Consider the following 26,553-nt stretch of genomic DNA (forward strand, 5'->3'; position numbering starts at 1 on the left):
TCAAGTGTGGCATATCAAGAAGCTGATTAAACAGCATGATCATCACACAGGTGTATTTTGAGCTGGAGACAGTAAAAGGCCACTCATAATGAGCAGTTTTGTCACACAACACAATGCCACAGATGTCTCAAGCTTTGAGGGAGTGTGAAAATGGCATGCTGACTGCAGGAATGCCCACCAGAGCTTTGCCAGAGAATAGAAAATTCATTTCTCTACCATAAGCCACCTCCAACCTTGTTTTAGAGAATTTGGCAGTGCGTCACGTGTAACCACGCCAGCCCAGGACCTCCACATCCGGCTTCTTCTCCTGCGCCCTTGCCCAGTCGTGTGAAATCCATAGATTAGGGCCTAATTCATTTATGTCAGTTGATTGATTTCCTAATATGAACTGTTGCATTTCACATTTATATTTTTGTTCAGTATATATAGAACCTAAAAAGCTTTGATACTTGTTTAGCTCACCCTGTTATGGCATTTTTTGTCCAACTGACAGCCTCAGGAGAAGCATGTTGTGTTAAAGGCTTTCACATAACAGCGCAGCAATGCAAGAATGACTCCACTCCCCTCCTCCCCACAACACATGCCATTTTATGAAGAACGGTCCATCATTAATCACGCACACTACCATACGGGCCAGGAGGAACCACAGCCGGCAGCAAAAGTGCTTCAAACTGGGACAGTCAAGCCAAGCGCTACATAATCTGGTTATTATAACACCACTCTCCTGCCAAGGTATACAGATGGGGGCATTATGCAATTTCATTTCAGGATGTGGGCCACTACAGTCAATCGTGCAGTCTTGACCCAAGCACTTAGCAATGTTTAGCAACGTCAACCCCTCCCCTCTATGAAATATTTCATCACTCACAGTGGGTCTGTAGCAATCAGAGGACAGTCTTCTGTCACTGGGAGAGGATTTATTACCACATCTCTCTTTGTGACTTCATGTTCAATGTCAGGAGAAATTAAATATATCCTAAGACAGGGATTGTGATACCACATGCCTCCTCTCCCTGCTGTGTAACTGTTTGTCTGTGAATTAGCAGATCAAAGGCTATGTTGTGGATCTAATGTCTCAAACAGTAGTAGTTTGGAGATATGACAACAAAAAATGTTGAAGAAAAATGTAATACTGTGACAGCATGAAAAAACATTTATTTTCATAAACACATACAGTACATTATTTTAACAAATGTAAAAATAAAAAAAAGTGCAATATGCATTCAAACTACAGCAAAATTACAGTACAAAAAAATTACTGCATACTTCAATATAAAAAAAGAGAAATTGTAAAAAAAATAAAAATAATGTGGAGCAACCTATCACTGTGATCTTTGCCAAATTGGTTTGACTTTAAGCCTATGAGAAGCTTCATAAACCATTAGTGATAGGAACACTCATCTATCGGTATGACACAATGCGGATGATTCCACTGTATCACTTCTGTTTCTCCCAAAAGTGCAATACATAAGATGTAACAGAGATCACAGACACACATAAATAAAAGACATTTCTGATTCTCATTTTGTATCTTTTAACAGCTTCAATGGTGTCTCTATTTAGTGACAACACCCATGGATAGAACTTTGGTCTTCTTCCACATTTAAAGGGCACGAACAAGTTTGGAGTCAAGATCCCGTCTCGGCAACCCTGATAGACATGTGAACGTGATAAGGAAGAGAAGAGTAGATTCAGTTTTATTCCTCTTCAAATCAAAGAATGTACCAGAAGGTTAAAAAATAAAGGAACACCAGGTTTCAGATTCTTGTTTCACATCGAAGTCTATTACGAGAAATAACAACAATGAAAGAACTGAAACGAAATGCAGGGCTATTGTTCTACTAAAGCGAAAGGGAAGTCTTGCCACAGAGTGTCCCATCATGCATCTACCCTTCCATCCAAACCCTCTGAAATACTGGCAGCTCCACACACACACACACACTGCTCTATGCCTCTGGTCTCCCGGCTAAGGCACTTGTGTGTCCATAAATCAAACCTAAATGGATGTGGACTAATGGCTCACACACTCATATACCACTAAGGACCGCCATCTGCACTGTGTGCAGCATCAGACGCCACACTGAACACACTCCACAACAGAGGTTGGCATACATTTTTAAAAGGGACCAGATTGCCACTCACATTTTAACCAGTGTGCATATTACATGATTGCACACACATTCACACACCATAGGACAGCCCTGCTGTCCAGAGATGTTGGCCTTGCACCTGGGAAGCACATCCATCGTTCTGCCTTCTGAGATCTACTGTACAGCGGAGAAGGAAAAACGGCAACTAAACCCTCATCCTGTAATGAAAGCAGCAAGGGTGTAAACTGGGGAGAAACATTACAGAGCCATCTCTACAGTACAGAGGTACTGTATATGTGCACATCAGTGTTTCTGTGTGCCACAACAAATACACACTTTTACACAGTATCTTTTCCTTGATAGTGCATCATAAATGTTATCATGGTAGCAGGGTTCTCCCCAGGAACTTTGGCATTTTTTAAACACCTGTAACTGCCATTTACTGCAATCTAGACCTCCCAAAAATCGTATATGATAACAAATAAAGTACTATGTTTATTTTTAATTGACTTAACTAAATATTACATAGTGGCGCAGCTAGTCCACAAGGTGGCACAGCGCCTCTATTACATTCTTTGGGGAGAACCCTGGGTAGACAGAGGCAATGTGCCAGCTAATTGAACACTTTCTTTGAGGTCAAGATTTCAGCGGTAAGTGGCTGTATGGGTTGTGCCCAATAGAACCAAAAATAAAAACAGGCATCTCTGACACAGCATTTCAATAAAATAGCATATGTACATACATACACAAACACACACACACAGTACAACTGATTAAAACTGTAAGGACACTGCTTGCAGTAACAGTGTGTGTGTCCGCACAGGAACTGGAGTCATTGGGAAGAATTAAGTCTGTGCTCTCCATGTTACCAGACACATACAAACAGTACTATACAGCAGTATCTTCTGTAACATCATCAACTACTGTACATACATATTAACATACAGTACATACTTCATGTGCTCTCATACTTGTGGGAGAAATGCATGTGCAATATGAACCTATTCATGTCTTTAAAGTTTATTTTCACTTCTCATAAATAGTTCACAGTAACCATGTAACCACTCTCATGCACAAACACACAAATACTGAACTTAAAAAATCATTTCAAAACAAAATATTTGACTGCAACATTTTTGTAAAAAAACATATGGCAAAGTAGCAAGATGTTGCATAAAGAACCTCTATTCTTTTCACTTATAGATGAAGACAAGCTGAGTGGAATGAATTGGGTGACATAGAATGTGAAATAGTCAGTGGGACACTTTCAGAACAGCAGTAGTGATACAGGAAGAGGGAGAGAAAGAAGAATGATGGAAGTGAAATGGCACATGGCTCTTGTGACTTCATGCATGAGGAATGGTGTGACCCTCAGAGGAAAGATCAGAGAAAAACGTTCTCTGGATCCTAAAGAAGACTTTGTACAACTCCCAATGCAACTGCTCACAAATTCAATTATGCAGCACAACTCAGTTCTCAGACGCAATAAAGGACATGATTACAGACAAGCGTGGATCAAAAAGAAGTTACGGAGGTGGGGAATCCTGTGAGTTCCCTGCTCAAATTATAAACCTGACTGAGAGCAGTTTAACATATAGCTGCAAGCAGCCATGCCGGGGTTCAAGCTATGGCTCCAGAGCAAATTAAACACGTCACCCGAGGGCGAGCCACTTCTGTACTCCTTCCCACGCTTTCCAAATATCAGAACTCAAAATCCAACAGATCATGCAACATACTTTTGATGTATTTTGGACCTTTCAAATGTTGACTACTTTAAACATCTTCTCCAGAACCGCTGGACCGATCAGCACCAAATTTGGTATTTAGCATCTATAGACACGTCTTCAAATAAGACTCTAGCTCAAACAATATGGCCGCTATAAGCCAATGAGCTCGCATGTATTATTTTTCATGTCCAACAGCGCCCCCATGCGGCCAAACAGAACCATACTCTACAGTTTAGCAAGACTCGCCTCCCTGAGCATGTGTGCCAAATTTCACGACTAAATCAAACAGATCAAGCGATGTAAATATGTGCCAATTCTAGCCACTGTGTGGTCGATCTAAATGTGCTTGCATACGTTAAGTTCAGACAGTGTTTTGAACATGTATAGCAAGTTGTTACAATACGAATAACCGTGTCAGATTTTTATGCATTTATGTGCCAGGTCACACCCACTTGGATGTTTATTGGTTCATGTTCTTTCAGATGCTAGCCAGGAAAATATTGTATTGAGAGACCTTGGTCCATAGATGCTATAAATCAAGTTTCAACCTGATCGGCCCAGTGGTTCCGGAGGAGATTTAATTTAAGTGTTTTTCAAAAAATTCTAAATGGCAGAAAATCCATCATAGCGGACCTTATGGGATCTTGAGGAAAATGTGTTCCTTGTGAGGAGAGAAACCTGTGTACTAAATTTCAGGACTATAGGTCACATGGGATAAGGCGCATGACCTTTCAAAATGTGCAATTTCAAGCGCTTGATATAGCGCCACCATGAGGCCCTGGCGTGGCATTACATGAAACGGTGTGGACTATGGGCCTTTCCCATCATGCCAAGTTGTACCCTCCTCAGCCCTACCATTACACAGGAATTTGCATGTTACTTTTCCTTGCGGAAAGAACCGGTATAACAATGAACGGCAACAAATACAATAGGGTTTCTCTCAGCTTCGCTACTACTTCGCTACCCCTAATAAGATTAGTGTTTAGTGTAGCCAGTCTCAGAAAGAACCTGTACAACTACACGGGTAAATCCAGGCCTAGACACAGGCTAATCCATGTTGGGAAGGGAGGGTAGAAAGGAGCTGCAAGATGTTGTTAAGCGAATGGCTTTCTCCGGCCCCTTTGGCTGTGTCATCATATCATTCTCATGTACTCTACTGTTGTTGAATCTCAGGTGAGAGTCCAGGTACAGTATGGGGGGCTCAGGAGACAACCATATTAAGACTATAAACCAGACAACTACGGACTACCCTGCATACAACATACAGCCCATAGAGATCCTATATAGATACAACATACAGCCTGTAGAGATCCTATATAGATACAACATACAGCCTGTAGAGATCCTATATAGATACAACATACAGCCCATAGAGATCCTATATAGATACAACATACAGCCTGTAGAGATCCTATATAGATATAACATACAGCCCGTAGAGATCCTATATAGATACAACATACAGCCCATAGAGATCCTATATAGATACAACATACAGCCTGTAGAGATCCTATATAGATACAACATACAGCCCGTAGAGATCCTATATAGATACAACATACAGCCTGTAGAGATCCTATATAGATACAACATACAGCCCGTTGAGATCCTATATAGATACAACATACAGCCCGTAGAGATCCTATATAGATACAACATACAGCCTGTAGAGATCCTACATAGATACAACATACAGCCCGTAGAGATCCTATATAGATACAACATACAGCCTGTAGAGATCCTATATAGATACAACATACAGCCTGTAGAGATCCTATATAGATATAACATACAGCCCGTAGAGATCCTATATAGATACAACATACAGCCTGTAGAGATCCTATATAGATACAACATACAGCCCGTTGAGATCCTATTTAGATACAACATACAGCCTGTAGAGATCCTATATAGATACAACATACAGCCCATAGAGATCCTATATAGATACAACATACAGCCTGTAGAGATCCTATAAAGATACAACATACAGCCCATAGAGATCCTATATAGATACAACATACAGCATGTAGAGATCCTATATAGATACAACATACAGCCCGTAGAGATGTAGGATCTCTATGATAAAGCATGTGAACTTCTCACCTGACAAGAGCGGGGTCTGTAGAACTACTTGAACAAAATGAAAAGCACCACTTCACCGCGGTGTCACAGAGGTTGAATGGTCCCAGAAGATTCTTGGAATGATACCTGGATGTTTTGACACGGGGACATGTTGGAAGCTTGGAGGACATTATAGCATGAAAGCGTCAGAAATGGAGGGGACTAGGATGAAGGAATTACTTTTCTTACAGAAGTGGAATCACACTGCAGTACTTACAGGAGGGGGCTATGGTGTTTTTGTTTTTGTATTCTATGTTTTGGGATCTGAATTGTTTGAAAATGATTTCTGATATATATTTGGCTCATCCAAAATTAATCTGATTGATTAACTTTTTTATGCAAATACCTAAATACAACGCAGGCTCAGAAGCAGAGGAGCTAGATTCTATGCTTGTATGATTTTTTAAATACATTTCTAATATCACATCGTTGGTAACAGCCTCCAACCTGTAACGGATAGTCATTAACACTGAGGTGAAAAGAGGAAGAAAACATTTTAGCATACCCGATATGATGATGTCACATACATTTGACCTATCGCGACATTTCTCTCCAAAATACATGATGCACACAGAATTAATGGTGCTGTTTGTGTTATGACAAGTTTACGGTCTATGTGCGTCTCATATTGCTTACTGAACCCAAGATAGCAGTGACAAATACAACACAGACAACTATACCCACTTCTCCCCTTTGTTTTCAGCACATGGTGAAACTTCGGGAGCTCTATACCCAATGATAGCGCAAAATCAATATCATCTGATGATCAACTCTGACTAAGGCAGCACTTAATCAAAATACACCACAATTAACATTAACCAATGGAAAAGTAAACAACAAATTGTGATGATAAAGTCTGTGATAAAAACAAAATGTATCTGCTTGTGAAAGGCAGGGTATATGATGGTGATGATAATGATTATGATAATGATGAAGCTGTAACTCTGATCTCTGGACAGCTAGAAAGGCAGAGGACCAGACATGAAAACCACTTTAAGTCCTGATGGAGACCAGGTCTTCTGTATGAGATTCATCTTTGCGCACACATTCATTGCCCTCCATGCAAGAACAGCCTTTAACCAAGATACCGAGCAGCCTTCAACCAAGATACCGAGCAGCCTTCAACCAAGATACCGAGCAGCCTTCAACCAAGATACCGAGCAGCCTTCAACCAAGATACCGAGCAGCCTTCAACCAAGATACCGAGCAGCCTTCAACCAAGATACCGAGCAGCCTTCAACCAAGATACCGTCTGAATTATGGTATAATATTTGGATTCTGTTTATTTTTCCTTAAATATGATGTGGATTTATATTAATATATATATTTATATTATTAAAATGTTTATTTATACATGTATAATTCTATATACACATTTGTTTTTTAAGACTGTCCCTCTCCCCTCTCCAAAATCTGTGTGACCCTCCCCAGCTCAGATTGGGGGATGGAGGGATGGGTGGAGGAGTGTCCCTCCATCCTTCCTGTCAGCTCCTGGGACCCCCGGACAGTGCTCTCTCTGGGGTGGTCTGGTCCCTGTGTGCTCTGGGCTGGGTGGAGGAAGAGGTGGAGGGGCACTCCCATTGTAGGCCTGGCTCTGGGGAAAGAGAGAGGAGCAGGAGGGTGCCTGCATCCGAGGAGCAGACAGAGCACAGGTCTTCAGCCGAGAAGTTGAGGCTGCCCAGTTTGGCCAGTGAGTTGGAGCGTTTGAGGCTTGAGGGCACGGTGAGGCCGGCCAGCCGCATGCGGGTCTCGATCTCCTGAGCCCTCTGGCGCACCAGTCCGGGTTTGCCCCTGACGCTGCGGATGCTGTCACTGCTGGAGCTACGTGTCAGTGTGGAGCCATGGGGGGAAGAGTTGGGCGTCAGCCCCCCAGAGCCCACTGCACCCAGCAGGGCCTCGTTAGTCAGAGGAACCACCAGCAGCTCTAGGGGCACTGGGCATGGTGTGGAGGACTTGGGGAAGTCTTCTGGGAAGGCTGAGAACTCCTCCACCTCCACAGGACTGGGGCCCTCCCTGGCTCCTGAGTGGGGGCTGTCTAGAGGCTCCAAGGGATGAAGCCCCTCCTGGGACAGACCTGACAGCCTCTCCAGCCTCTCTGCCCTCCGGCGGACCAGCCCTGACCTCTGTAGCTGCACTAGAGTCTCCTGCTGCTGGGCCACGTAGCAGGCCACCACCGGCCTCTTCTCCTCCAGGTTCAGTCCCAGCAGCTCTGGGACAGGGAGAGGCTCAGAGACCCCTAAAAGCTCCCCTTCCTCACCCTTGGCCTCACCAGCTATGTCCTCAGATGTCAGAGAGCAGGGGGAGTCCTGGGCATCAGGCAGAGGTGTAGAGGGCGGAGCAGCACAGTTGGCACAGTCACACAGAGGGCCACAGGGGTGCAGCAGGCTGGGGGTACAGGGTGTGTCAGGGGAGGTAAGTGGGAGAGGGAGAGTGGCACTTGGGACCTCCACAGAGACACTGGGCACGCTGGGGAGGTGTGTGGGGTTAAGGCTGAGATCAGCATCCTGGGTCAGTGAATCCATGTTATGGCTGGGCTTGTTGTCTGATCGCGAGAGAGCTGAAGGCTTGACTGGGTGAGCGGGTTTGGAAGGAGCAGTGTCCTAAACAGAGGGGAAACAAGAAGTCAGAAACAAAGAATAATCATTACTCTTTACTAATGTAGTTATCTATTTATTATGAGCTATTATATATACATATGAATTGGTTGTATATTACAGAGACAGAAGTCACCATAATGAAAACCGCTCCCACTTACATTGAGGCTGGACAGGGTATTAAAGTGGTTGTTATTGTTGGAGTTCTGGTTCAGGGTTACCAGGTCCAGCCCATTGCCCTCCTTCTCTCCCTCCTCTTCCTGAACCATCTCTACCTCTCCATCACCATCACCTCCTCCTGCACTCCCCACTCTTCCTCCTGGCTGTGCTAACGCCTCCATCTCTGCCTCATCTTTCTGAACCTCCTCCTCATCCTCCTCCTCTACGGTGCTGAACTCCAGACGCAGGCGCAGCTCTTCCAGGGACTCTGGTCCTCGGCAAGAGGTCTGGGCCGCCGTCCCCACCCCAGCCAGCCCAAAGTGTGGCAGCGGCAGGCCCTCTCGCCCCTCAAAGGCCTCGTCATCCAGCAGGGCGTCGCGCTCCACGTCCTCAATCTCTATGAAGACCCGCTCCATGTCCAGGAGGGGCGGAGCGCGCACCGGCGTGGAGGGGTCACTGTCCAGGGCCGAGTCAGACAGCCTGCGGAAGTAGTAGTTGTTGTAGGCGGGGTCTACCTCCAGACTGATCATCCTGCAGGGGGAAAGGGGACATGCCGCCCCCTTCTCCTCAAGAGCCTCCTCATAGCAGGGGGACATCCCCGGCTCAGGGGTCCGGTTCGCTGGGTACTCCCCCCCACAGCACTGGGCCTGCTGGCCCTCATGGAGGTCACAGTCTGGGTCGGGGCGGTCAGGACGCCACAGCTTGTTGTGGCGCTGCTTACTGGAAGTGGACAAAAGAGGTGGGGGTGGGGGGGCAATGAGGAGCATGGGAGATATGCTTGGATAATACACATAGAACATACAGCAAACTCTATAACCTAGGGCACTATTTCAGTGCTTTGATCCCTTGTTGGGCTACCCTAGTTGATCTGGGCTATGGTAATTACAGAGGGTGTAGTCGAGTGTGACTGTACCTGGCGTCCAGGATGCCCTCGTACTCAGCCAGCTGTCTCATGAAGCCTGTGTTGGGCCGTGTGATGCTTCTCTTCTGCTTGACAAAGTTGAAGGCCTTCTCCAGTGACCAACCATACTCCTTCATGGCGTAAGCAATAACGGTGGAGGCTGAGCGGCTGACACCCATCTTACAGTGGACCAGACACTTGGAGTGGTTCTTTCTGGTAGGGTTAACACCATGAATGTAGAGTAGTTAGGATAATCAGACTAGAATCCTCTGCCAGTTCTGTCACTCAAATGATTGTTCTCTGTCTGTGGCAAAGGTAATGACAGCCTTTGTGTTGCTAGTGGTAACCATCTTCAGCTTCCTTCTCTAGGACAACTTTGGTCACAGACTTGGTCCTACACTGCCTCGAATTACCCTAATTACACCCCAGTCAAGTCACTCACAGTTCTCTGTAAGCTACTATTACTGTACCTCAAGTGAAACAGCAAGAAGATACATGTACTACCAACGTATGAATAAAAAAAAGGATTATACAGGAGTGTGTTATGGTAAAGAATAGCTTGCTTTATCAGCTCTATCCCTCGCAATATCTCTGTCCTTTCCATCCCTCTTACCTGTTTCGAGACAAACATGACTTACTTTGCTTTAACTATGAAGTTGTATGTCTCGTTCCAGTGGGCCAGCAGGTCTGTATCCTCTTCGTCATAGACCCGTATGTTGTGGTAGGAGAATGTTCCTGGGAAGAAGTTATCTATCTCCCTGGTGACGTTGAGGATATAGCCCACCCTGGTGAAGAGACAGACACTACCCCATAATACTCCCACAATATTCTGACTCACACCAATGACTAATCTATGTTCTAATCGATGAGACAACCTTCGTGACAACTAATCATGTTCGTGACAACTTTAGTGCCTCTGAAAAAGTCCATTGACAGTGTTGGAGACATGACAGCCAATAACGGATTCACTATGGAATAGAAATGCTTGGAAGCGAGCAAAAGGCTGTACTTACCCAGTGTCCTGAAGCTCTTCCAGATTGGAGGCATTCCATTCAGATCCCTGCAAACAAACGTGGAAAAATGTCAGACTTAACTGCACATAAACACACAGTCAATTCCTCCACATGCTGAACAGTTATGGCTGTCCAAATGTTGCTCTTCCAGAGTACAACTTTTTCTAGCACTATCAGCCAAATAGCATGGCTTCAGCAGGCCAAATCTCATTGAGACAAATAGATAATTCGACCTCAAACAATGAGAAAACTTATGAAATGCACTTGATTCATCAGATTAAGCAGAGTTTGAGTAGCCTGAGTGCCAGCCTGTTTGTGCTAGCATGCCAACTTCTTCTCACTTATTGTCATTCCAATGACAGCAATGGAGCTGGGAAGAGCAGAGACAGATCTGGGACCAAGCTATAGTTTGAGCGGTTCCAAGCAGTTCTGGATAAGGAGTTGTTGCCAGGTGACTAACCAAATAGAGGTGGTCAAATATGAGTGTTGCCTTGTCCATCTGGCCCAGGATCAGCAGCATCTCGTTGTCGATGAACTCCTTGTACTGCATCAGGTTACAGCTCATATGCTGCTCCAGCTCCGTCCGGATCTGAGGGGACAGCAAACTCATCAACTCTCAACCATTTGATATTCTACCATTTGTACTTGTAATATTCCTGACTACAGTTTCAAATACATCAAATAATGTCTGGTCGAAATTGACTGAAGAGTACACTACAAGTCAGTTAAGGCTGTAATGCAAAGATGTTTGTTTTCAATACCTTGTCCCAAATGGCACCCTATTCCATATTTTGTGCACTTCTTTTGACCAGAGCCCTATTGGCCTGGTCAAAAGTAGTGCACTATAAAGGGAGGGCACGCAGCTAATGTGTGCATTTAGTTCATCCCTCCCCGCTGCTTACCTGTTTAGAGGTAACGTTCTCCAGGTCCTGGAACATCATGATGCTACGGAGTTTGGCTTTGATAAGGCACTCTGTCCGCTCCCTTTCTGTGGGCCTGCATCAGCAGAGACAGACACACAGAGGCTTCATCAGCACACTGCTCTACTCTCAGTCAATGGGTCAGTCAGGACCAGCAGACCATCACACTTTTCCTATACTGTCTATCTCGTTCTACATGTTTGACTTTGTGTGAAACTATTCACGTTATTTCATATCCATTTGCTATTTCTGTAGACTCACTTGTCGACAAACATGGTGGGGGAGTCAGGCCGCAAGGTCTCCAGGTCTCTCATGGCGTTCCACTCGTTGATGCAGCTCTGCTCTGAGGCGATGCAGCTCTCATAGTAACCCATCCAGGTGAGGGCCATGCCCCCGGGGAAGTAGTTGTACCTGCGGGACACCTCACACACCTTGTGGAGGATCTGCAGAGCCGACCTGGGACAGGGGTTAGAAAGAGACACTGGTCAAAGTGGGTCAATTTATCTTCAATCAACCATCTTTGTTACTCTGGGAGAAATTTGGTGCAGTATAATAATTTTCTACCAATAGGCATTTAATGGGTAATGAGCTGATTCACATGAACAAATGGCATTCATTTTAGGCTGGGTATCTGTAAAGCACTGTGTGACAATTGCTGATGTAAAAAGGGAAATATAAAATACATTTGATTGATTGATTGATGCATGCACCTGCATCTCTACACCAGTATTTGGCAGAGTATTTTGAAATGCCTCAACCGTGTGGTCTGATATGAATTCAGCAGCCAATGTATTGATGTGGGATTGCTTCATTAACAACAATGTATTAAGCAGTCATTCCTACGGTTGTGTCTACTCACCACATGGCCTGTACAGACACAGGTTTGAAGACATGATTCCGGCTCACTGTGTTCACACTGAAACCCCTGAGGGAGACACAAGACAGGCAATGACTCCCTGATCACACACTGATTCATACCTAGTAACCACTAAAACATAACTCTCTATCAAAACACATGTGGAGGTTAAAGGTATTTTAGCACATTAGCCTGTGCTGAGCTCAGTGTCTTTTTCTGTACCGGTATTCCAGTTATAGGTATTCCAGTTATTGGTATTCCAGCTTTTCCAGTTACAGGTATTCCAGTTATTACAGCGTTAAGCAAACAGAGCTGTTTCTCTCCAGAGTGTATAGCAGGGGGCTGTAGTCTGAAAGAGGTGTTAACTTGAAATGACACAACGACAAGGTTCCAGTTTAACAAAGTTTACTATACTATATGAACACACTACAAGGTAGCCATAACACTCAAGGCTAGGTCCAACAACCAACCTACTTCCTGCGCATGCGCACTCTTGACTGAGTGATAGCCCCGTAATAACAGAAATACAGGGATACTTAAAACATGAACTTAACAATCTCCCCCTTTTCTTTAAAGACAAATAAAACATCAACAACATAACAACATAATTAAATGTCCAAGTATTATTCAAGATTCCCCATTACAAATGGGTTGTGTGACAGTTTTTATTTGTATTACTCAAGCTGCCACTTTCCATTACTGAGAGCCTATAGGAGCACAAGACCGGATGCTCCTTTTTTAGTCAGACAGTCAGCAAGCTTTTCCTTTGTGGTTGACCACAGAATCCGCTGGATTCTCTGTGCTTGAATAAGTTCCTTGATGCTGCTAATCTCAAAGTCTTTTCTCTGACAGACTTGGTTGACTTCCCAGCATCAACTAATGAGTAGTTGACAGTGACACAAACTACAGGTAGAAAGTGCCGTTTTGTCCCACCAGTGTTAACCTAGCGAAGCATCACTGAAGACAACTAGTTTCAAAGAGTCATCTATTCCAACATGCTGAAACTTTAGTCACTTTTTGTGATTTCAGTTTACGAACAACTTTGTTTGCCTCATGAATGGTTTGTACAGTGGCGTGTTTTGTGTTAGATGCCAAGTTGCAACCATCCTCTGCTACCAATGTTAACTTGAAATGACACAACGACAAGGTTCCAGTTTAACAAAGTTTACTATACTATATGAACACACTACAAGGTAGCCATAACACTCAAGGCTAGGTCCAACAACCAACCTACTTCCTGCGCATGCGCACTCTTGACTGAGTGATAGCCCCGTAATAACAGAAATACAGGGATACTTAAAACATGAACTTAACAAGAGGGGTCACAGATACAGAACAATTGTATGTGTATGGGGGACTTGCTCACCCGTCTCCATCCAGATGGATCTTGGTGTCACTCCACAGAGGCAGCACCATGCCAACAGAGCAGCTTTTACTGGGAACAACACCAAAAGACACGTTCCCAGCAGATCAACACACCTGGTTTGACTTCAAATGGAGATGCTGCTACAACAACAACAAGGGTCTAACAGCTGGCATCAAGGACGACCATAGTAAGTGAGGAAAGAGACACACACACAAGCTGGCCCAGGCCCAGACCCATACACACCTGTCCTTGTCGCTGAAGTCTATGCCCAGCAGGATGTTCTCCTCTGTGTCCTGTCGTCCGCTAGTGTACACCACCACCATGTAACGCACTCTGTCTGACCAGGCACTCTCCAGCCGCACCGCCTGTAGCAGGGGACGTGACAGTTTCATCAACTCTTTCACAAACAACGAGGCTACATTGCCTACCTGTCCACGCACCTCTCCCAACATGTGATCTGATAAAAAGGTAATACAAACTGACTCTGAACATAGAGGGTACACACAGTCTGACTGCAGGGACACATGGGCTGCTGCATCATTTAATTCCACACGCACAAGACATGGGCATAACACCCACACAGTCCAACCGTAACACACACATACACTCCAATCCTATAAAGTAATCTCCTCACAGTCAAAAACAGTTTGTTAATACATGGGAGGCATCATTCCAATGGAGTGTGAGAACATAGTGGTAGATAAACTAATAAACTCTCCATTTTCCAGACACCATGGAAACACTTGGTAATGCTCTTCTGTGTGAGTTCAAACATGTTCTCATTATCTAATAATTACAGTGAGCAAACAAGTCTTTAGTACACAAAGGTGAAATAAAAAAAATAAAGTCTTTAGTACACAATAAAAAGCATTCAGGCAGGTTGACTATGTCATGGTGCCAGGTGGTTAGTCACTGGCCAGGGTTGTGGGGAAGTGTGTGTGTGTGTGTGTGTGTGTGTGTGTGTTGTCTCTTACCAGTTTGATTCGGTCCTCTGAGCGAAGAATGTTGATCATCACCTGCAGGTGCTGAGGTAAGTCTCCTGTTGAAAGAGAAGAACAGAAAAAAATAAAGACCTGGTTGGTTAGTGTCATCAGATAACATGGTTTATTGTGATTATAAATACATCTTAGTCATATGAAATAAATCTTTGACATTAAGAAACTGAACATCACTCATCATGGCATGGGCAATGGATGTTGAGTGAGAACATAAACGACAACTTAATGCACTCTTTCGTTGAGTGAGTGAGCAGCTGCAGGCACAATTTGCTAGTGTCGTGAAAGGATACATAGCAGAGAACAGTGCCCTCCAGAACTGGGAATTTCCATGTAAAAGGATCCATGAACATCAACATGTGAAGTTCATAGGAGCATATCAAATTGGGTATTAAAGTTAAGAGTGTATATTTTGGGGAAATGAAGGCATATCCACATTTTTTTTTTTATTAATTGTCCATCTTAACAATTAGGCATAAGTAAAGGCTTTGATTTCTGGATTCAGATGGAAAAGGACTCTTAGAAAAAGTCTTAAAAGGTATCAGAAATATTTCAAAAAACAATAATGTTGACGTAAAGACCCCTGCCAACTAATATCAACATATATTTAGTTTTGGAGAAATTGTTTTCTGTAACTTCAAGAAATATTACCTTACATTTACATTACATTTTAGTCATTTAGCAGACGCTCTTATCCAGAGCGACTTACAGTAGAGTGCATACATTTTATTACATTTTTTACATACTGAGACAAGGATATCCCTACCGGCCAATCCCTCCCTAACCACTAACCCGGACGACGCTATGCCAATTGTGCGTCGTCCCACGGACCTCCCGGTTGCGGCCGGCTGCGACAGAGCCTGGGTGTGAACCCAGAGACTCTGGTGGCGCAGCTAGCACTGCGATGCAGTGCCCTAGACCACTGCTCCACCCGGGAGACCTTGTGCCTTGTAATTCCTTTACCAAAAACCCACATACCGTGCCTTCATAAAGTATTCACACCCCTTGACATTTTACATTTTGTTGTGTTACAGCCTGAATTTAAAATGGATTAAATTAAGATTTTTTTTGTCACTGGCCTACAAACAATACCCTATAATGTCAAAAGTGGATTATATTTTTAGAAATGTTTACTAATTAATAAAAAATGAAAAGAGTCAATAAGTATTCAACCCCCTTGAGTAAACATTTGCTTAACAAGTCACAAATGTTGCATGGACTCACTCTGTGCAATAATAGTGTTTAACATGGTTTTTGAATGACAACCTCATCTCTGTACCCCACACATACAATTATTTTTAAGGTCCATCAGCCGACAGTGAATTTAAAACACAGATTCAACCACCAAGACCTGGGATGTTTTCTAATGCCTCACAAAGAAGGGCACCTATTGGTAGATGGGTAAATATTCAAATAAAGCAGACATTGCACATCCCTTTGAACATAACTCTGTGTTGTTGTCTGTTCACACTGCTATGCTTTATCTTGGCCAGGTCGCAGTTGCAAATGAGAACTTGTTCTCAACTAGCCTACTTGGTTAAATAAAGGTGAAATAAATAAATAAATAAATAAACAAAATTTCTGTAAAAAAAAAAAAAAAAAGATAGTTGTGTTCCTATTTTTTGTTGTCTCGGGTTGTTGACAGTAGGTGCACCCGATTCAGCTGCCCTGCATGCCAGGTAGGAAAACTGTTGCCATTTTGAACCATTTCATGTGTCTGAAGGTACAAACTCTGCCTTCCCGGCGGCCCAGAGAGCAAATCAGGTGCACTATAAACCTACCGCTGACTGATCGTATGGCTCAGATGACCATGTCCGCAGTAACGTAGCAGGCATAAAAGAAAGCTACAGCAAAGTTGATACTGTGAGATTTCAAAACGTTTAAAACCATGACTAGAAGAGAGACTGTCAACAAATACAGCAAAGTGTTGCTGTTTTTATGAGTGAGTTAATGTTTAAGTTCTTACTCAGCACTGTCAACACTTTGTATTCAACACTTTTATAAGTCATTAAATGCACGTTCTTCCTATTTCCACTCAGTGCCTCAACAAGCACTACAGCAGTAATTAATGAGTAGGGAAGTGTAACTATAGCTTTACTTTGTTGTTATTATTAGCAGCTTGGGTCTTTTTTTAATATCAAGGAATATTTAACTTTCTCTGTTCATAGGAGTAACAACATGAATTTGTGCACGAGGCAGAAATAATGTGGTGCGACTCGAGTTTTGCCATCAGCTGGAAGACGAAGTACCTTTTTGGCCGGTGTCATTGAAGGAAATGTAGAACGGAGGGATGTTGAGAGGCGGACCCTCAGTCTGCTGCTCTCTCCCTCTGCTAAGACTGACCATCAGCCCAGTAAAATAAAAATAAAAAGCAAATAATTTAAATGTATGCTCACTCAGCTGTGCTTCACAAGTAATACAACAACGGATTTATTACCGGTGTGATGGCCTACCTTAAATTTTGAAATATATATCTTTTTTTAAATTGCCCAAACAACAATGCATTGGCAGGGCAATTCAAGCAAAGCCAATATGTGGTGATAATGTATTGGGCCTATAGCTTACTGCACAAACCTCATTGCTAAAGTACTGTTTTTAATTGGTTAATGTTGCATAGGCTTACGAGCGGTAGATCTCGGCTTGCATTTTGACTCAAAGTAATCTTGACTCAGAAAAGTGTTTTCCCTGTTAACACTATCTACGTTTCCCTTTACTGTGACAATTGTGATCGAATCCACACAATATTAGCCACTTTCAATGCAGCATACCGAAACAAATCTAACTATGCAAGAGATTGTGTTGTAGGCAGAACGCATCGGTGTATGATTCTATTGCATGGACAAGCACTACTCAACCCATACTGTACACAGACCGGTGTGGCATAAACAATCAGAGCTGCAGTAGGTCTATAAGCAAATAGACCATTGATCTGTACCATTAACTTTGAACTGGACTGTGTTTACAGCATGAGCAGTCGTGGGTAGATGCGCTTGTTTTGAGATCAAAGCGAGAGCTGCATGTAGCCATGTGTGCACATTTTTCCCGTTGCTAGTTAGTGAGTCATTAGCTCAGTTGTAGATCATTTGTAGTCAGCCATAGGTGAGAGAGCACAAAACGTATACATTTCTTGACATCTTTGAAGAGAGTCAGGTAAAGAGCATATTTTTTCTTCTTAAATGGGCAGTTTTGTATTTTGAGTAGCCAATAGGCAGAGGGTAATAACATTTTTCTGATTCTCTGTGATAATGGTATGGTAATAATAATGCATTTTATTTTGTAAAGTGGTTTCTTGCATCAAACAACACAACAACATTCTCAGTCAATTCCTTGTCTGAAGGACAAGTGGATACACAGGTCAATGTCAAGCCCCTGCATGTTTTTTCTTCTTCTTCCAAAAGTCTCATGGAATGTAGTCCTACATTGAACACCAAACATTGGCTGCTACTGTAGGTGGAACGATAGAATAGCTATTTTTTTTATTTATTATTATTCATTTTCTCCCCTTTTCTCCCCAATTTTCATGGTATCCAATCGCTAGTAATTACTATCTTGTCTCATCGCTACAACTCCCGTACGGGCTCGGGAGAGACGAAGGTCGAAAGCCACGCGTCCTCCGAAGCACAACCCAACCAAGCCGCACTGCTTCTTAACACAGCGCGCCTCCAACCCGGAAGCCAGCCGCACCAATGTGTCGGAGAAAACACCATGCGCCTGGCCCCCTTAGTTAGCGCGCACTGCGCCCGGCCCGCCACAGGAGTCCCTGGAGCGCGATGAGACAAGGATATCCCTGCCGGCCAAACCCTCAATTGTGCGTCGCCCCACGGACCTCCCGGTCGCGGCCGGCTGCGACAGAGCCTGGGCGCGAACTGCGATGCAGTGCCCTAGACCACTGCGCCACCCGGGAGGCTAGAACAGCTATTTCCATGTTAAAATGTTATGGGATGCATTTACTCCATTGTTTTTTATTGTAAGACACCCTGGTAGGCCTACATTATGATCAAATAGCCACAGTAGCCTACATGGCCACTTAAAACTGTAACTTAAAGCGAGTACAGCCTCAGCGTTCACAGACTTTTCACAAATCTCAAGTTTTGTGTTCAGCAGACCTGAAATTTGCTCAGTGCCTAAGAAATGTAGGGAAAATGAATCCCCACCACGTCTTTGAAACAGTTTTTAATTGCATATCTGAATAAGTGCAAGCTATTGTTAAATCACTCCCTGTTCATGCACTTTCCCCAATGCATTAAAAACTGCTATGGTGAAACCCCGTCTGAAGAAAAGTCATCTAGATTCTTCAGCTCTTAGCAATTTTCCACTCTTTCATCTCCAACCTTCCATTCTTAAGCAAAATTCTGGAGAAATTGGTTTTGAAACAGCAAAATTATTTTTTAAGTACCAATTATTTTAAAAATCCAATCTGGTTTCCGTGCCCACCACAGCACAGAGACAGCCTTAGTTAAAGTTTTAAATGATCTTAGAGCCAACTATGGCTGAACCCATTTAGTCGACAGGTCGATTGTTTGGTCGATAGGCTGTCGGTCGACCAAGATGTTTTTGGTCGAGCAGTCGCAAACATTTTATTTTTGTCAAGGTGCACAAGACACCTGTCTGATTCGCGCCTATCTCAGTGGACTAATCCATTGCGGAGACCACAGGGATGGGACAGTCCATCACTCTAAGACATGTGATACTGAAATTGTATAAGGTTATATTATGTAAAAAATAATGATGCAACACTAATCAAATCAAATATTATTTTATAACAAATGCGCTTTCTCCCGCATTGGATACGGTCGCTGTCCGCGGTTCTGAACCATAATCTTCCTTGAATTGGTGCCTTTCCCTATGTTGTTATGTGCATAATAGCAAAGTTAAACAGCAAATTGGGATTGAGAACAAAGCGGCGGAGGCAGCAGAGACGAGGAAACAGCGCTTGCCTTAGCCTAATTGTCTAAGAAAATTGAGGAGATTTAATTAGGTCTATAATCAATAGCCTAACTGTTAAATGTGCCTGGCTTTAGAAATCACCCATATATATCTACATAAATAAGACAGATCTTGCTTCTGTTGCCTGTTTGAGTGTTTGTTTAATAGCCTACTGTTTCCGTGAGCACCAAGCCTCATGCAACAGCAAAATGAGGCAAAAAGCAATTTCACAGATTCGGCTGTTTTTAATCTTTGCTATGCTGTAATAAAGGCTTTTAAAATAATGTTAGAACAGATTGGTATTACTTATAATTTATTTGGTGTTGTTTACACTGTTCCAAACAGGTAGAAAAATAATATTGTAATCTAACAGCACCTGTTTGTCACACATAATATGCACGTAGCTTTCACTCCTATAGCCTCCTTTTTCTTGATCTCCTTCTTGTTATAATTACAATTATTATTATGATCATCGTTATAATAATAAGTAATGTAGTTATCATTAGGCCTATAATTCAATATAAATTCTACCTTATCAATCATTCATTCATTCATGCCATCACACGGCACACGAGACATTCATGCTGTGAAATGCAGTCAAGCATTTTAGTTTTAAAATTAAATGAAGGGAGCTTTGAATAATTGGCCTAAACAATAAATAAACCACAATTCACAAATGCATGCAACTGTTTTTAGTCTGCTGTAATAAAGGCTTTATATATTTTTTCCCCCGTTAGACATTCTCTCTGGTACACTTATTTAGTGTTGGTTACACTGTTCTAAATGGTCATAAAAATGAAAAAATAACAGCAATTGTTAAAATAACAGCAATTGTTTGGCACATAATACACACAACACTCGCTCATATACCCTCCTTTTTATTAATCTTCAGTCGTTTCCACAACTAAGTCAAATGTCTCCCACAGATCTGACTTCCACTTTCCCTCCTGAGAAACCAACAAACATTTGCCCGTTTTTCTTTTTCACATCCTCGGGATCCATTTTTCTGTCACCATTACTGTGTTCGGATTTTGTTATAACCAATTTACTGATGTGATTATGATAGACTACAGGTCAGGCCCTATTGGTCACATGCATACGATGCTTACAGGGTTGAGGGAATAGGGAATGTTTTTCATAAAACAAATGAGGGATTTCGGTAACAGAACTTTTCACTCAGAAACTAAAATGGCCAAAATTACGTTGCAGCTTCAGAATGGACAGCGGCGTAATACTGCAATGCTCTTCTGTCTGGTGTACCCAAGAAAGTCATTGGTCAACAGCAAAACATACAGAATGCTGCAGCAAGTGTACAGACCAAGACCAGATGGAGAGCACACATTACACCGGTTTTAAAGTCTCTGCACTGGCTGCCTGTGAGTTATAGAATACATTTTAAGACTCTTCTATTGGTTTTCAAATCAATCCACGATTGTGCACTCCAATACATATTAGACATGCTTTTAAGTTATGTAGAGAGAGACATTAAGAGAGACAGCAAAAAATGGAGGGCTACTCGATATGGCGGCGTTAAATGACAACCCTAACCACTACAATGATCAGTAAAGAGTGGCAGCCAAACATGTGTCAGTCAAGGTATTCTGATGACTGGCAAACAAACTATGTCCTCTCCTCCTGGGCGGCTTTAATTACAGCTGTCGGCGCCACGCTGGCTCTGGGCATGTTCCCCTGCTTCATGGCGCATCCATAGGTAGACGCCTCATAAAGACACGTCCAGACATATATTCATTTACATGTATTAGTAAGTTAGTACTTTACTCTGCAACTGTTCTGGGCCTTAACAGCCAGGGGCTACAGGAGTTCTCAGCTCAGACTCACAACCGAGACAAATGCTAATCTCGGCATTTGGTTTGGTTGAGGCCCACATCAGTTGACACGCAGGTATCTTTCTTTTTGTTTTGGAAGTTCTGCAAGTTCTTCACTGGGTGGTGTTTTCATGACATCTCCTGCCACTGTTACAGCTTTGACAAAAGATAGTGGCCAGCCAAGGTTTGGGCCAGCAATGGTTGGTTACTCAGACAGAAGGGACCGCACAGTGTGGCCTCAGCTCATGGATCGGAAATCAGTCACGTCACAACCTGAGGGCACCGCTAAGTATTCTAACTACAAGGCGCAATGTTCACTGGCAGTGGGCTACAGGATAAACATTACCCAAAGGCCAGGCTAAGGAGATTATCCATTCCTGTTTGAAAACATTCTGTCCTACAGCAAACAACCTAAAAAAAATGGCCTGTTCACTTTCCACAGGCAGCACTTTCTCTACAAGAAACACATGACTGCATCCTCCAGTAACTCCCGACCAACTTAATCACTCAATGCGGGCTAGCAGCCAATCCTGATTGTGCTCAAGATCAGTCAATTCACTTGGTGACGCAAACCATTCCAAATTCAATTTGAATTCACTTCAACAAGGAAACCAAAAATGAGAAACCAATTGGAATGAAATAAACAAAATAATAGCTCACAGAGTAAAACTAGAGCAGCATTGGGAGAAAAAAAAAACTCTCCTTGGTTCTCTGATATTGAGAGTGCATGTTAAGCTCTCCAAAGCAACTGCAGGATCTTGTTTTTAACTAATTAAAACCTTTGCCTCAGAATCATACTTGAAATATCATGCTTTACATTACTGGTGACTAAACACTGGAACCTCTTATATCCTTTTATACTAGGTCCTAAGGTATACCATATGGCTTTGCAAGACATTGAAGCTTTGAATAGACTCGCAGATAAATGACCAGGTTACAAAATAAATGACTGCCAAATAGGGCTGACCCCAATTAGTCAACTGGTTGACTGTTTGGTCATTAGGCTGTTGGTTGACCGAGATTGTCTTTAAATCGAGCAGTAACAAATATACAGTGCCTTCAAAAAGTATTCTGACCCCTTAACTTTTTCAAAATTGTTAGGTTACAGGCTTATTCTAAAATGTATTAAATATTTAATTTACTCATCAATCTACACACAATAACCCACAATGACAAAGTAAAAACATGTTTTTAGAAATAAAAAAACTGAAATATCACATTTACATAAGTATTCAGACCCTTTACTTAGTACTTTGTTGAAGCACCTTTGGCACTGCTTACAGGCTCGAGTCTTCTTGGGTATGACGCTACAAGCTTGGCACACCTGTATTTGGGGAGTTTCTCCCATTCTTCTCTGCATATCCTCTCAAGCTCTGTCAGGTTGGATGGGGAGCGTCACTGCACATCTATTTTCCGGTCTCTCCAGAGATGTTTGATCAGGTTCAAGTCTGGGTTCTGGCTGGGCCACTCAAGGACATTCAGAGACTTGTCCCGAAGCCACTCCTGTGTTGTCTTGGCTGTGTGCTTAGGGTCGTGATCCTGTTGGAAGGTGAACCTTCGCCCCAGTCTGAGGTCCTGAGTGCTCTGGAGCAAGTTTCATCAAGGATCTCTCTCTGTACTTTGCTCCGTTCATCTTTGCCTCTGTCCTGACTAGTCTCCCAGTCCCTGCCGCTGAAAAACATCCCCACAGCATGATGCTTCCACCACCATGCTTCACCACAGGGATGGTGCCAGGTTTCCTCCAGACGTAACGCTTGACATTTAGGCCAAAGAGTTTAATCTTGGTTTCATCAGACCAGAGAATCTTGTTTCTTATGGTCAGAGTCTTTAGGTGCCTTTTGGCAAACTCCAAGCGGGCTGTCATGTGCCTTTTAGTGAGGAGTGGCTTCCGTCTGGTCACTCTACCATAAAGGCCTGATTGGTGGAGTGCTGCAGAGATGGTTGTCCTTCTGCAAGGTTCTCCCATCTACACAGAGAAACTCTGGAGCTCTGTCAGAGTGACCATTGGGTTCTTGGTCACCTCCCTGACCAAGACTCTTCTCCCTTGATTGCTCAGTTTGGCCGGGCAGCCAGCACTAAGAAGAGTCTCGGTGGTTCTAAACTTCTTCCATTTAAGAATGATGGAGGACACTGTGTTCTTGGGGACCTTCAATGCTGCAGACATTTTTTGGTACCCTTCCTCAGATCTGTGCATCGACACAATACTGGCTTGGTTTTTGCTCTGACATGCACTGTCAACTGTAGGACCTTACATCGACAGGTGTGTGCCTTTCCAAATCATGTCCAAATCAATTGAATTTACCACAGGTGGACTCCAATCAAGTTGCAGAAACATCAAGGATGATCAGTGGAAACAGGATGCACCTGAACTCAATTTCGAGTCTCATAGCAAAGGGTCTGAATACTTACAGTATGTAAATAAGGTAAGTGGGTTTTTTTCTTCTAAAAACCTGTTTTCACTGTCATTATGGGGTACATTGCTGAGGATTTGTATTTATTTCATCCATTTTAGAATAAGGCTGTTACGATCGTCGTAATCCTCCTCCTCGGACGAGGAGGAGAGGCGAGAAGGATCAGACCAATATGCGGAGTGGTTTGTGTCCATGGTTATTTTAATGAACAAAGTATGATTCTCAATCAGGGACAACGATTGACAGCTGTCTCTGAATGAGAATCATACCCGGCCGAACACAAACAACCCAACAAGAAAATAACACCTCGACAACCCACCCCAACTCACGCCCTGACCAACTAAATAAACACAAGAAAAAGGAAAAACAGGTCAAGAACGTGACAGCTGTAATGTAACAAAATGTGGGAAAAAAGTCAAGGGGTCTGAATACTTTCCGAAGGCACTGTATATATATTTGCGCCCATCTCAGTGAACTAATTCATTGCTGAGGCCTAGACTAAAAGCCAATTTATACCTGATCCGAAAATGTGGTCGGAGGCTCCATATGGAAAGTGTGATGCAATTGTGGAGCCTCCAGAGGCATGCAGAGGCCAAATGGAGCTCTGTACCACATTGCTATGTGCCTCCCAAGTGTTGTAACAACGCGGAGGGCTATGTATAGCTCCGCATTGACATGATTGGTTGATGGTAGGTGGGGGCGGTACGTCCTGTATAAACACAAACTCACTTCCTTGACAACAGCTCTGCACTGCTCCGCAAAGTGCAAAAAGTATAAATGCCCTGACCTCTGCTGAGGGCATTTCACCGTAAATGCTGCATGGACAATGCAAACGTCGGATTGACCATGCACCCAGATGCACAATGCACATCTCTCTCCAGAATGGGCTCTATCTTATGAATTTGTGCACATTCATTGTTTCATAACTTCATTGTGTGAATTGTTTGCGTTTGATTGTTAGTGTCTATCAATTCACCATTACATATATCCCCAGTAGTACATTTACCGTTAATTCCTATAATTTCTAATCTACAATGTTTGTGATTTTGTTTACGGTAATGTCTTTTAACGCATTCAATACTATTATTCCAGTCTTCCCATTCTCATTGTCTGACTGGACACGTTGTTTGCAGAGTGCACAACCTATGCTACACTTGTGAGAAACAAGTTTTGGTCCATTCCATTTACGAGTTCTGTCAATTTAGTCCATTGTCTTTTGTTTGAAGCGCTCCTGTCAATGTTGAGTAAGGACACGCACGCGCGTAGGCCTATAGGCTACCTGGCCTGCGAGCAAATGTAGGCATATAAATGTACCCATTTGGGGGTCTGATATTATTTCTGATTGACTTAACGCGCACCACCACTAATGACCTGTGGAGATTTTCAAAGTAATGTTTTCTTCACCTCAAACAGAAAGCAAAAAAAGTCTGTTTTGACATCAATTCAGAATGACAATAGTTCCTCAATTTATTTGAAAAATCTTTCCAGCTCTCACCCTTTTGATAACCACTTGGAAGGAAGTTACTTTTTTAGGTTTGTATAATTTTCCTTAAGATAGAATTTTGATTAACCACATGACAATGATTTTGAGATATGACGTTATTATAAATTAAATTAAACTGTTTCATGAAAATATGAAAACCTTAACTGGCACGCAGATCGGTAGAAATGGTAAGATAAATGGGCATACAACATGAGAAAGGTTGCAGATTCCTTGTTCCTATTACCGGCAACTTCAGGAGAGTAATGGCAAAATCTGCTAAAGCCAGCAGGAGCGGGAAGAGGATAGATGGGTCAGGTTAAGATCTCTGACGCCCTCTTGAGACATTTGTCTTAACATATCAAACCGTAAGCTTAAAGCATCAGACGAGCTCAATGTTTACTAACGACATGCCACTGACTGAGTAAAAGCCAGAGTGTCTATGTATCCGGATGACTCAACACTATACACGTCAACTACTGCAGCGACTGAAATGACTGCAACACTCAACAAAGAGCTGCAGTTAGTTTCAGAGTGGGTGGCAAGGAATAAGTTCTCCCTAAAGATTTTTACAACTAAAAGCATTGTATTTGGAACAAAACCCTCCGTAAACCCTAAACATCAACTAAATCATGTGGAAATTGAGCAAGTTGAGATGACTAAACTGCTTGGAGTAACCCTAAGATTGTAAACTGTCATGGTCAAAACATATTGATGCAGTAGTAGCTAAGATGGGGAGAAATCTGTCTATAATTAAGCAATGCTCTGCCTTCTTATCAACACTATCAACAAGGCAGGTCCTACAGGCCCTAGTTATGTCGCACCTTGACTACTGTTCAGTCCTGTGATGAGGTGCCACAAAAAAGGACTTAGGAAAATTGCAATTGGCTCAGAACAGGGCAGCACGGCTTGCCCTTGGATGTACACAGAAAGCTAATATTAATAATATTGTGGCAGACAGCAGGGAGAAGTGAGGGGAGTGGTAATTGAGGGGAGATATCTTGCAGGTTGCTGACTCCACCCCCGAGCCTTAGATGGACTTCCTGCCCCAACGAGGAGAGGCTGTATGTTGTTAAGCCAGGGAGTGCTTGGGGATAATAGAGGAAGCAGCCTGTCCAAAGGGGTAGAGGAGGAGCGAACCAAGAGAGCTATGAAGAGTGAGAGA

The 26,553-nt window shown here is 43.0% G+C and overlaps 1 protein-coding gene across 6 annotated transcripts in view; it reads right to left on the reverse strand.

The window, feature by feature from the left end:
• Positions 1-1,139: 1,139 nt before the first annotated feature.
• The window catches only part of LOC129853652 (protein phosphatase Slingshot homolog 1-like), a 62,087-nt gene continuing 36,673 nt past the window's right edge, over positions 1,140-26,553 (reverse strand). For 5 of the 6 annotated variants that reach the window (XM_055919935.1, XM_055919931.1, XM_055919934.1 and 2 more), the window contains 12 exons: positions 14,725-14,789; positions 13,994-14,115; positions 13,751-13,819; positions 12,388-12,453; positions 11,790-11,984; positions 11,511-11,604; positions 11,069-11,197; positions 10,609-10,655; positions 10,234-10,380; positions 9,608-9,808; positions 8,697-9,414; positions 1,140-8,541 (listed from right to left, as the gene is read on the reverse strand). In XM_055919935.1, coding sequence (XP_055775910.1) covers positions 7,426-8,541; positions 8,697-9,414; positions 9,608-9,808; positions 10,234-10,380; positions 10,609-10,655; positions 11,069-11,197; positions 11,511-11,604; positions 11,790-11,984; positions 12,388-12,453; positions 13,751-13,819; positions 13,994-14,115; positions 14,725-14,789 — 2,969 coding nt within the window. In that variant the 3' untranslated portion in view covers positions 1,140-7,425. The remainder of the gene's footprint in view (positions 8,542-8,696; positions 9,415-9,607; positions 9,809-10,233; positions 10,381-10,608; positions 10,656-11,068; positions 11,198-11,510; positions 11,605-11,789; positions 11,985-12,387; positions 12,454-13,750; positions 13,820-13,993; positions 14,116-14,724; positions 14,790-26,553) is intronic. The other variant, XM_055919932.1, reaches the window with a different exon arrangement.

Source organism: Salvelinus fontinalis, chromosome 4 (genome assembly GCF_029448725.1).
Source record: "Salvelinus fontinalis isolate EN_2023a chromosome 4, ASM2944872v1, whole genome shotgun sequence".
Classification (NCBI taxonomy): Eukaryota; Metazoa; Chordata; class Actinopteri; order Salmoniformes; family Salmonidae; genus Salvelinus; species Salvelinus fontinalis.